The 12,704-nt window shown below is 50.6% G+C and overlaps 1 protein-coding gene across 7 annotated transcripts in view; it reads right to left on the reverse strand.

The window, feature by feature from the left end:
• The window catches only part of rimbp2b (RIMS binding protein 2b), a 480,114-nt gene that overhangs the window by 93,390 nt on the left and 374,020 nt on the right, over nucleotides 1–12,704 (reverse strand). For 6 of the 7 annotated variants that reach the window (XM_068054578.1, XM_068054577.1, XM_068054576.1 and 3 more), the window contains 2 exons: nucleotides 9,921–10,122; nucleotides 2,655–2,806 (listed from right to left, as the gene is read on the reverse strand). In XM_068054578.1, coding sequence (XP_067910679.1) covers nucleotides 2,655–2,806; nucleotides 9,921–10,122 — 354 coding nt within the window. Of the gene's footprint in view, nucleotides 1–2,654; nucleotides 2,807–9,920; nucleotides 10,123–12,704 lie in introns of those variants that run through there. The other variant, XM_068054581.1, reaches the window with a different exon arrangement.

The following is a 12,704-nucleotide window of genomic DNA, read 5'->3' on the forward strand; positions in this document are numbered from 1 at the left end:
GTACATTTTTGAAATGTAGTCTCTGTTGTAATGTAATTATAAACCTCCTTTTGCGAATTGGATGCGATATAGTGTCCTAGGCCCAACCATCTTCAGCTGCTTCATCAATGACCTTTCTTCAATCATAAGGTCAGAAGTGGGGATGTTCGCTGATGATTGCACAATGTTCAGCACCATTCACGACACCTCAGATACTGAAGCAGTCCGTGCCTGCATGCAGCAAAACCCAGACAACATCCAGGCTTGGGCTGATAAGTGGTAAGTAACATTCGCGCCACACAAGTGCCAGGCAATGACCATCTACAACAAGAGAGAATCTAACCATCTCCCTGTGACATTCAATGGCATTGCCATCGCTGAATCCCCCACTATCAACATCCTAGGGGCTACCATTGACCAGAAACTGAACTGGAGTAGCCATATAAATACCGTGGCTACAAGAGCAGGTCAGAGGCTAGGAATCCTGCGGCGAGTAACTCACCTCCTGACTCCCCAAAGCCTGTCCACCATCTACAAGGCACAAGTCAGGAGTGTGATGGAATACTCTCCACTTGCCTGGATGGGTGCAGCTCCAACAACACTCCAGAAGAGCGACACCATTCAGGAAAAGCAGCCGCTTGATCATCACCCAATTCATAAACATTCACTCCCTCCATCGCCAACGCACATTGGCAGCAGTGTGTACCATCTACAAGATGCACTGCAGCAATGCACCAAGGCTCCTTAGACAGCAACTTCCAAACCCGCGACTTCTACCAACAAGAAGGATAAGGGCAGCAGATACATGGGAAAACCACCACCTACAAGTTTCCCTCTAAGTCACACACCATCCTGACTTGGAACTATAGCAACATTCCTTCACTGTCACTGGGTCAAAATCCTGGAACTCCCTTCCTAACGGCACTGTGGGTGTACCTACACCCCAAGGACTGCAGCGGTTCAAGAAGGTAGCTCAGCACCACCTTCTCAAGGGCTATTACTGATGGGCAATAAATGCTGGCCTGGCCAGCGATGCCCACATCCCATGAATGAATAAAAAAAAATACATGGGTCCGATTCTAGCTCTGTGTAAGCAAATGGATTTTGAGTGAGTTAAAATCGAGCCCTGTGAATGGGGAATTAACTTCTGGTGATGGTGTTAGGCAGGTTATATCGGGCTGCCCCCCGTTATACCCCTTACCCCAACATTACCCCAATATTATACCAACACTACCCCAACATTATACCCCTAACCCCAACATTCCTACCCATTGACTTCAATCCAACTGAAAATTGGAAGAGGTGTCTCTGGGTGGCTGGTTAAATATCTCCCCAAATTTCTTTTTATTCTTACATGGGATGTGGATGTCACAGGCCAGGCCAGCATTTATTTCCCTTCCCTAATTGCCCTTGAGAAGGTGGTGGTGAGCTGCCTTCTTGAACCGCTGCAGTCCATGTGGGGTAGGAACACCCACAGTGCTGTTAGGAAGGGAGTTCCAGGATTTTGACCCAGCGACAGTGAAGGAACGGCGATATAGTTCCAAGTCAGGATGGTGTGTGACTTGGAGGGGAACTTGCAGGTGGTGGTGTTCCCATGCATCTGCTGTCCTTGTCCTTCTAGGTGGTAGAGGTCGCGGGTTTGGGAGGAAAAGTAAAATGACTCCCACTGAAGCATATTGGGAGGGTGTTTATGCAGGTTTTGCTATTTTGGATCAAGTAGTTTCTCTTCAACATTTAATATGAAAACTCCAGGAAAACAGCCTCCTGCTGTCACATGGCATTGATGTCAAGTACGTCCATATTGACTGGTCCCAATATCCTTCAGTCGATGATAACAGCCCTGGACAGACATAAGCACTGCTGAATACTTAGGCGCAATATGCAATGATGGGTCTGAGGGGCTATTGCTAGGCAACAGCAGGAGCAGTGGGTGAATACATTTCAGGCTGGGATAGATAGATTTTTGGTCTCACAGGGAATCCAGGGATATGAGGAGTGGGCAGGAAAGTGGAATTGAAGCCCAAGATCAGCCATGATCGTATTGAATGGCGGAGCAGGCTTGATGGGTCATATGGTCTACTCCTGCTATTTCTTGTGTTCTTGTGATTGATTAAGAATTAAATGTCAGCAAAGAAAAATCTCCAAAATTGGATGATAATCAGGTGACTGCATCAACATTGGGGGCATTATAACAAAGTGGTTATGTTACTGGACTAGTCATTCCTGAGGTCTGGACCAGTGATCTGGAGACCTGAGTTCAAATCCCATCAGAGCAGCTGGGGAATTTAAATTCAATTAATTAAATCTGGAATTAAAAAATTAGCATCAGTAATGGTGGCCATGAAACTACTGAATTGTTGTGAAAACCCATCTGGTTCACTGATGCCCTTCAGGGAAGGAAATCTGCTGTCATTACCTGGTCTGGCCTACATGTGACTCCAGACCCACAGCAATGTGGTTGACCCTTAGCTGCCCCTGAAATGGCCGAGCAAGCCACTCACCACCACCTTCATGAGGGCAATTAGGGATGGGCCTTGTCAGTGATGCTCACATCCTATGAATGAATAAAAAAAAGCTTGAGAGTTACTCTGATTGTCGTGAGATGGTTTGACACAATGTCCTGAGTTTGATTTTTTTTGACAATGACGCTATCGAGTAACTTAACACTGACTGACCTCTGAGAGTCGGCCCTGCCTCGGGCTGCTGGGTCTGGACCTAGACAGGAAAGTAGGTTTGACAGAAAGTAGCTCTGGCTTCCCACCAGACATCTGAAGGGGTCTGATATATTCGGAAATCACTGATCTGCTACCATAAGGACTTTCATTGCCTGAAAGTAGAGCAAAAAGAAAATATTGGTCCTCGGATTGACGGAACTGTCATCTCACTGATCCACAGATATAGAACAATCAGAGCGGATAGACTGTGGTCTAAGTCTTTATTTGTATTTTTAAGTACAAGTCATCTGAAAAATTCCATATACACATGCTCATGTAGACCTAGAGTAGCCTACTGCAACTTGTTCAGTCAGGTCCGTCTTAAAAACAAGACCATTTCATACAAGAGGATTAAAGCCTGGACCTATTAACCTTATTGATTCTTTTTTTAGCTTCAGACTACAATGTGTCCATCACTTTTCATATTGTTGCCATTAAGTGTCTGCTCAGTGCAATTTAGTTGCTTAGTTTTGCTTTGCACAGTTAATCCTCTGAGCAGAAATCATCAAAGGCTCAACTGCTTCGCACAATAGCACATAGTCCAAACACATCCAACTCTTTGCTTCTCGACAGGGGCTTCTTTTTCTACGAATCATTATAGACACCCAAACTCTCCGAATACACAAGACATCAAAAGCAAATTACTCCACTGCCAACCCAAGGCAAAGGGCAATGACAACACACTCGGCAGAGAATCGAAAGATGCAGGCAGTTACTATTAAATGGTGAGATTGCATTCTGGCATTTTCCAGTCACTAACAGATTAACTGCACTTGGGTAACAATGTTTAAATATGATCGCTGTACCACACAGACCCACCCAACTGATTCCCCACCAACATCCCCCCCCACTGATCCCTCACCAATATCCCCCCACTGATCCCTCACCAACATCCCCCCCCACTGATCCCTCACCAATATCCCCCCCACTGATCCCTCACCAACATCCCCCCCACTGATCCCTCACCAATATCCCCCCCCACTGATCCCTCACCAACATCCCCCCCCACTGATCCCTCACCAATATCCCTCCCACTGATCCCTCACCAACATCCCCCCCACTGATCCCTCACCAACATCCCCCCCACTGATCCCTCACCAATATCCCTCCCCACTGATCCCTCACCAACATCCCTCCCCACTGATCCCTCACCAACATCCCCCCCCACTGATCCCTCACCAATATCCCCCCCACTGATCCCTCACCAATATCCCCCCACTGATCCCTCACCAATATCCCCCCCACTGATCCCTCACCAATATCCCCCCCACTGATCCCTCACCAATATCCCCCCCACTGATCCCTCACCAACATCCCCCTCACCACTGACCTCCTCCACTAATCTCTCTCTGACTCCTCTCCCACCCTTCTAGCCCCTCAACTGACCCCTCACTCACTGGGTGTTAAGCTGCAAAATAGCACCTCATGAATTGTTCCCAGTTATTCCATGACTAGTTCACTGTTGGCTTGTGTCCTACAGTTTAATTCACCATTAGGTTATCAAAAAATGAAGGCCTTCATTACCGAAAGTAATTATGGACATCAAAATCAAAAGATCACTCCGAACAGTGAGTTCCCAATCTTGGTCATGCTGTCACCGAGATATGAACACAGGAATCACTAAACAAAGAAAGACTGAGGTCCATTCAGTTTACCTTCTCCCAACCTGACAGTCACATGATACAATGACAATGGGAGTTGTTGACCAATCACAGTGATCAATCTCTATCAATGAGTCTATAACAGAGCCAGACATGAGGTGGGGAAAACCCCCAGTGATGGAGAGCTTTGGGAACCATCGGCCCAAATTCACTTGTTCCTCCCCAGCACGCTCCACTCACAACAGGTCAGATCTTAAATTACTCAGATACTGAATCGCAAAGTGTTATTTGATGAAAGAAATCTATCTAATTTACACGGGAATGGATCAATAATCTCAGCTTCCACCATCTCCCTAGGGAGCCTGTTCCAGAGATTGACCACTCACTAATTAGCTTTGAATTTACCGCTTTCAGGTGCAGGCCCCGCCCTCTGCTTCTACTCTTCTGGACAAGGTGGAACAGCTTGTCAGGTTTTGACATTATCTAGTCCTTTTAGAATCCAAATACAATAAATAAATCATCACTCAACCATCTCTCTTCCAGTGAGAACATGCTCCGACTTACATAATTGCTCCTCATAATCCAACCCCTCACTCAATTATGGTTGCTCTCCTCTCCATCCTTTCAATAGCTGCATTGTGTGGAGCCCAGATTGTCAATGCTTGAGTTTATATTTACATATCCAGCAAATTTCCTGAGTTATCAACTCTTCACCACCGTCAACAATCTCCCAACAATGTTATTGGGATGGACCCTGTCAAACCCAATATCAGGCTGTCATTGTGTAACCTCCGTCATGGCAACAGTCCAAGATTAATCCAGTAATAGGCATCATGGGAATGAATATAACCACTGCATTTATACAGCGCCTTTAATTTTGTAAGACATCCCAAGGAGCTTCACAGAAGTACTATCAGTCAAAACAAAATTGATATTAGGTAGGTTCTTCTGGGATTAAGGAGCATTTTAAAGCAGGAGTGTGAAGCAGAGAGGTTTAGGGAGGGAATTCCAGAGCTTAGGGCCCAGGTAGCTGAAGGCATGGCCGCCAATGATGGAATGATTAAAATTGGGGGATGCTCAAGTGGTCACAATTGGAGAAGAGCAGAGATTTTCATCTCCTGCTGGACTTTGTTCAAAGAATAACAAAGTGTTGGAAATTTATTAACTGCATTTATTAACTCCACTGAACATGAAGTTGACAGGAATTCTATGAAGCAGGAATTGATGGGACAGTGTTAGATGCTCAGATTCCACCAGACAGCCTGATTAATCCTCTCAACACAATTTTAATTTTAGAACTCAACAGATTTAAGTTTGAGCATGAATAAGATTAATCACATCAATAGCTGCTTCCAGCAATCTCAGCACTGCCAAGAAGCACATTTATTCCCCGTCCATCTCTGACATTTATTAAGAATACTGACGTCATGTTCCTGCATCAGTGAATTATTTTCCAGTGAAGTGTTTTCTTTTGATGTGTTGTGGAAATGAAATACATTCACTGAATAAACACACTGTCAATGATCAGACCAACAAGGCACTCGTGCTGACGCAGTTACATTTTTCTGACATCCAATTCACAATTATTGCCTGGGACACAGATCCCTCTTTAATACAATTTGCTCTTTTCCTTGGGGCTGCAAAGCCGGAATTCTGATCAGAGGCAATGGCCGAATCCCAGCAGAATTCCTGACCCTGGGGCTGGTTCTTCTGGGATTTGGCCCAAAGTTTTGGAGACAGGCATTTTTCCAATGGGAGAGGGAGAGTGGGAGTGTTGCTTTGAGCAAATCTTCCGCCAGCTACTTTCTAGGCCAAGGGGAATTCTGAGAATTTCAATTTTCTCAACTTTTTCTTCCTAATCTGATCCCTGAAGCACATCATGTTGGTTTGGGAACACGTTTCTTTGATTTTTTTGCTGCAGCAGTGAATATTGTGATAGCTGCTTTGAAATATAAATTTTTATTGCACATCCTACAGTCTCAGCCCCAGGAGTAAATCTTTGGGTCCTGACAAATCACGTCTCATCTCAGCTGCACATCTTTTGTAACATTCCCCTGTCGGTATAGTTCAGTTGGTAAAATCACTGATGAAGGCCAATCAGCCCATCGTGCCGATGCTGGCCCTTTGAAAGAGCTATCTGATTAGTCCCACTTCTCTGCTCTTTCCCCATAGCCCTGTAAATTATTAATGTTCAATTATTTCTCCAATTTCTTTTTGAAAGTTGAATCTGCATCCACCACCCAATCCGGCAGCAGATTCTAAATCACAGCAACTTGTTATATAATAAAATAAATCTTATCTCCCCTCTGGTTCTTTTGTCAATTACCTTAAATCTGTGTCCTCTGGTTATTGACCCTCCTGCCACTGGAAACTTACTCCTTATTTGATCCGTCAACAGCCTTTTTAATTTTGAACACCTCAATTAAAACGCCACTAAACCTTCCCAGCTCTAAGCAGAACCATTCCAGCTTCTCGGGTCTCTCCACGTCCCTCAACCCCGGTACCGTTCTCACAAACCTCCTCTGCATCCTCTCCAAGGCCTGGTTATTAGCTTCTCACCTCTGAGTCAGAAGGTTGTGGGTTTAAGACCGACACCTGGCTGATACTCCCAGTGCAGTGCTGAGGGAGTGCAGCACTGTCATGAGAGTCAGTACTGAGGGAGTGCCGCAATGTTGGAGGGTCAATACTGAGGGAGTGCTGCACTGTCAAGAGAATCAGTACTGAGGGAGTGCCGCAATGTTAGAGGGTCAATACTGAGGGAGTGCTGCACTGTCAGACGGTCAGTACTGAGGGAGTGCTGCACTGTCAAGAGAATCAGTACTGAGGGAGTGCCGCAATGTTAGAGGGTCAATACTGAGGGAGTGCTGCACTGTCAGACGGTCAGTACTGAGGGAGTGCTGCACTGTCGGAGGGTCAGAACTGAGGGAGTGCTGCACTGTCAGAGGATCAGTACTGAGAGAGTGCCGCAATGTCGGAGGGTCAATACTGAGGGAATGATGCACTGTCAGACGGTCAGTACTGAGGGAGTGCTGCACTGTCGGAGGGTCAGAACTGAGGGAGTGCTGCACTGTCGGAGGGTCAGAACTGAGGGAGTGCTGCACTGTCGGAGGGTCAGAACTGAGGGAGTGCTGCACTGTCTGAGTGTCAGTACTGAGGGAGTGCCGCAGTGTCGGAGTGTCAGTACTGAGGGAGTGCCGCACTGTCGGAGGGTCAGTACTGAGGGAGTGCCGCACTGTCGGAGGGTCAGTACTGAGGGAGTGCCGCACTGTCGGAGGGTCAGTACTGAGGGAGTGCCGCACTGTCGGAGGGTCAGTACTGAGGGAGTGCCGCACTGTCGGAGGGTCAGTACTGAGGGAGTGCTGCACTGTGAGAGTGTCAGTACTGAGGGAGTGCTGCACTGTCGGAGTGTCAGTACTGAGGGAGTGCTGCACCGTTGGAGGGTCTGTACTGAGGGAGTGCTGCACTGTCTGAGTGTCAGTACTGAGGGAGTGCTGCACTGTCTGAGTGTCAGTACTGAGGGAGTGCTGCACTGTCTGAGTGTCAGTACTGAGGGAGTGCTGCACTGTCGGAGGGTCTGTACTGAGTGAGTGCTGCACTGTTGGAGGGTCTGTACTGAGTGAGTGCTGCACTGTCGGAGGGTCTGTACTGAGTGAGTGCTGCACTGTCGGAGGGTCTGTACTGAGTGAGTGCTGCACTGTTGGAGGGTCAGTACTGAGGGAGTGCTGCACTGTCGGAGGGTCTGTACTGAGGGAGTGCTGCACTGTCTGAGTGTCAGTACTGAGGGAGTGCTGCACTGTCTGAGTGTCAGTACTGAGGCAGTGCTGCACCGTTGGAGGGTCTGTACTGAGGGAGTGCTGCACTGTCTGAGTGTCAGTACTGAGGGAGTGCTGCACTGTCTGAGTGTCAGTACTGAGGGAGTGCTGCACTGTCTGAGTGTCAGTACTGAGGGAGTGCTGCACTGTCTGAGTGTCAGTACTGAGGGAGTGCTGCACTGTCTGGGTGTCAGTACTGAGTGAGTGCTGCACTGTCGGAGGGTCTGTACTGAGTGAGTGCTGCACTGTCGGAGGGTCTGTACTGAGTGAGTGCTGCACTGTTGGAGGGTCTGTACTGAGTGAGTGCTGCACTGTCGGAGGGTCTGTACTGAGTGAGTGCTGCACTGTCGGAGGGTCTGTACTGAGTGAGTGCTGCACTGTCGGAGGGTCTGTACTGAGTGAGTGCTGCACTGTCGGAGGGTCTGTACTGAGTGAGTGCTGCACTGTCGGAGGGTCTGTACTGAGGGAGTGCTGCACTGTCTGAGTGTCAGTACTGAGGGAGTGCTGCACTGTCTGAGTGTCAGTACTGAGGGAGTGCTGCACTGTCTGAGTGTCAGTACTGAGGGAGTGCTGCACTGTCTGAGTGTCAGTACTGAGGGAGTGCTGCACTGTCTGAGTGTCAGTACTGAGGGAGTGCTGCACTGTCTGAGTGTCAGTACTGAGGGAGTGCTGCACTGTCTGAGTGTCAGTACTGAGGGAGTGCTGCACTGTCTGAGTGTCAGTACTGAGGGAGTGCTGCACTGTCTGAGTGTCAGTACTGAGGGAGTGCTGCACTGTCTGAGTGTCAGTACTGAGGGAGTGCTGCACTGTCTGAGTGTCAGTACTGAGGGAGTGCATGTACTGTGAGACGTGTTGTTTTTTTGGACAAGTTGTTAAACTGAGGCGTTGTCTTTTGTAGACTAGTTGAAGAATTTCCCCAGGATCTTGGACAAGATTCCTCTCTTTACCATCTATGAATAAATCAAACTGACTGGTCAATCATCTGATTGTTTGGCTGGGGGCTGGTTGCCTGACTTTAGTCAGTTTACTCCAAGGACTGAGTGATTGTGAGTAATTTGAGACCTGACGTGTGGTGAGTGTAACGTGCTTGGGAGGAACAGCTGACTTTATCAACAGTCAACAACACTATCATGGTTTGGAAATGCGAGTTCTCACAGTCCCATTCCACACAGGGAAGTAGAAATTGCTGGAGGAAGAAAGACCAAAGTTCCTCAGGTTTGCCCTCCACCAACCGGTTAGTCAGATGATACACGGCCTTTCACAACCTCAGGACATTCCGAAGTCCTTTACAGCCAATGAAGTACTTTGGAAGTGTGGTTGTTGCTCTAATGTAGGAAACACAGCAGCCAATTTGTGCACAGCAAGATCCCACAAACTGCGATGAGATAATAAGCAGATATGCTGTGTTTTTAAGTGATGTTGATGGGGCAACACTGGCTCAGGACACTGGGGTGAACTTCCCTACTTTTTTTGAAACAGTGAAACAGAGCCTCAGTTTAATCTCTCACCTGAAAGACAGTGATCTTGGGACAAACAAAAGAGGATGTAGCAGAAGTTAACCTGATGGTGAGATGTAGAACCCAGCCTGAGTGTGTACCATCACTCACATATTATACATTGACAGCCCAACAGTGTCACAGGACATTGGACATCAACCCAGGAACCAAACCATGTTGCCTATCTGTCTTGTCCTGTTCTCAATGACAGCAGTGATAGTTGGAAGAAGTTTGACCATTGAAGGCTGCTTGAAATGATCGGAGATTAACAATTAACCTCAGCAAGATACAAATATACCTCCAGATAAGTTTTCCTACCTTTGCCGAGGGACGTGGCCAGTCCGTTCACCAGCTGAGATTGTGACTTGCAGGGTGACACTGGGCTCTCACTCACTGAGACAGGGCAGCTCAGTAGGTCAATTTTACCAGCGGTCTGACGAAATTTCTCCAGCTCCCTGGAGAGGAGATTGAACTGTTCGCTCTGACTTCGACATTTCTCCTCTAACTCTCGCACCTTGGCCTGCACAGGATACACACACACACACACACGCACGAGTCTTTCAGTTCTCCACAGACACCTGGTTTGTGACAGACTGTCGGGGCGTCACATGCACAGTGTTCTCTAATTGTATTCTTTAATCTCACATTATTGATAACAGCTCACTGCAAACCGTTCCTGCTGGCAACTCTGGTTTATTGCTTATTAGATTCTAGACAGATCTTGGCACTGCAGTCAGTAGGGTATGGAACTGAAAGTCAACCTTTGCAGGAAAAACTCTAAAATCCCTTTTACAACACACTATTTAAAGTTAAATTTGTAAATGGGCCGTTTCAGGAACACAGGAAGGCCATGCAAGTGGGTATGAGGTGGGGCGAGGGAGAGGCTGGTGAGGAGGGATGGGGAGTGCGGTGGGAGGGCTGATGGGATGGGGCACACAGGTACAGGCAGGTGGGGAGGAACAGGGGAGTTGCCAGACCGGGTGGGGGTGGGGGAAGTGTTGGGAGAGACATGCAGAACCAGCAACCTATTGGGGCAAACCAGCAACTAACTTGCATGCAGGGGATGAATACCTTAACGAGCACCCCCTTGCAGGGCCCTTACTGATCACTGGCACCATGAGATTGTTGGGCAAGTTTATCATGTGGGAAGTCAGGCACTGGGGCAGTGCAATTTCCCCAAAAGTGTCTTAACTCCAGTGCAAGACCCTGACTGTCATATTCTAATGAGCTTTCTGAACACTTCCAGCCAAGCCCTGGAGGTCGACTGGGCTGAGCCTGGTCCAATATATTCGGCAGGACAGGAGAGAGGAGAGGAGAGGAGAGGACGGCAGGGCAGCGCAGGGCAGGGCAGGGCAGGGCAGGGCAGGACAGGGCAGGGCAGGACAGGGCAGGGCAGGGCAGGACAGGACAGGGCAGGGCAGGGCAGGGCAGGGCAGGGCAGAACAGAGCAGGGCAGAGCAGAGCAGAGCAGAGCAGGGCAGAGCAGAGCAGGGCAGGACAGAGCAGGACAGAGCAGCAGAGCAGGACAGGGCAGGGCAGGACAGAGCAGAGCAGAGCAGAGCAGGGCAGGGCAGGGCAGGGCAGGGCAGGGCAGGGCAGAACAGGGCAGGACAGAGCAGAGCAGGGCAGGACAGAACAGAGCAGGGCAGGACAGAACAGAGCAGAGCAGGGCAGAACAGAGCAGGGCAGGGCAGGGCAGGGCAGGGCAGGGCAGAGCAGGGCAGGGCAGGGCAGGGCAGGGCAGGGCAGGGCAGAGCAGAGCAGGGCAGAGCAGGGCAGGGCAGGGCAGGGCAGGGCAGAGCAGGGCAGAGCAGGGCAGGGCAGAGCAGGGCAGAGCAGGGCAGAGCAGGGCAGGGCAGGGCAGGGCAGGGCAGAGCAGGGCAGGGCAGGGCAGGGCAGGGCAGAGCAGGGCAGAGCAGGGCAGGGCAGGGCAGGGCAGGGCAGGGCAGGGCAGAGCAGGGCAGAGCAGAGCAGAGAAGGGCAGGACAGAGCAGAGCAGGGCAGGACAGAAGAGAGCAGGGCAGGACAGAGCAGGGCAGGGCAGGGCAGGGCAGAGCAGGGCAGGGCAGAGCAGGGCAGGGCAGGGCAGGGCAGGGCAGGGCAGGGCAGGACAGAACAGAGCAGGGCAGGACAGAACAGAGCAGAGCAGGGCAGGGCAGAGCAGGGCAGGGCAGGGCAGGGCAGGGCAGGGCAGGGCAGAGCAGGGCAGGACAGAACAGAGCAGGGCAGGACAGAACAGAGCAGGGCAGGACAGAACAGAGCAGGGCAGGACAGAACAGAGCAGGGCAGGGCAGGGCAGGGCAGGGCAGGGCAGAGCAGAGAAGGGCAGGACAGAGCAGGGCAGAGCCAGGCAGGGCAGAGCAGGGCAGGGCAGGGCAGAGCAGGGCAGAGCAGGGCAGGGCAGGGCAGAGCAGGGCAGAGCAGGGCAGAGCAGGGCAGGGCAGGGCAGGGCAGAGCAGGGCAGGGCAGGGCAGGGCAGGGCAGGGCAGGGCAGAGCAGGGCAGGGCAGGGCAGGGCAGGGCAGAGCAGGGCAGGGCAGGGCAGGGCAGAGCAGGGCAGGGCAGAGCAGGGCAGAGCAGGGCAGGGCAGGGCAGAGCAGGGCAGGGCAGAGCAGGGCAGAGCAGGGCAGGGCAGAGCAGGGCAGGGCAGGGCAGGGCAGAGCAGAGAAGGGCAGGACAGAGCAGGGCAGAGCCAGGCAGGGCAGAGCAGGGCAGAGCAGGGAGGGCAGGGCAGGGCAGGGCAGAGCAGTGCAGGACAGAGCAGAGCAGGGCAGAATAGGACAGGACAGAGCAGAGCAGGGCAGAGCAGAGCAGAATAGGACAGGACAGAGCAGGGCAGAGCAGAGCAGAGCAGGGCAGGGCAGAATAGGACAGGACAGAGCAGGGCAGAGCAGAGCAGAGCAGAGCAGAGCAGAATAGGACAGGACAGAGCAGGGCAGAGCAGAGCAGAATAGGACAGGACAGAGCAGGGCAGAGCAGAGCAGAGCAGGGCAGGGCAGAATAGGACAGGACAGAGCAGGGCAGAGCAGAGCAGAGCAGAGCAGAGCAGAATAGGACAGGACAGAGCAGGGCAGAGCAGAGCAGAATAGGACAGGGCAGGGCA

This window comes from Heterodontus francisci, chromosome 23 (assembly GCF_036365525.1).
Source record: "Heterodontus francisci isolate sHetFra1 chromosome 23, sHetFra1.hap1, whole genome shotgun sequence".
Taxonomy (NCBI): domain Eukaryota; kingdom Metazoa; phylum Chordata; class Chondrichthyes; order Heterodontiformes; family Heterodontidae; genus Heterodontus; species Heterodontus francisci.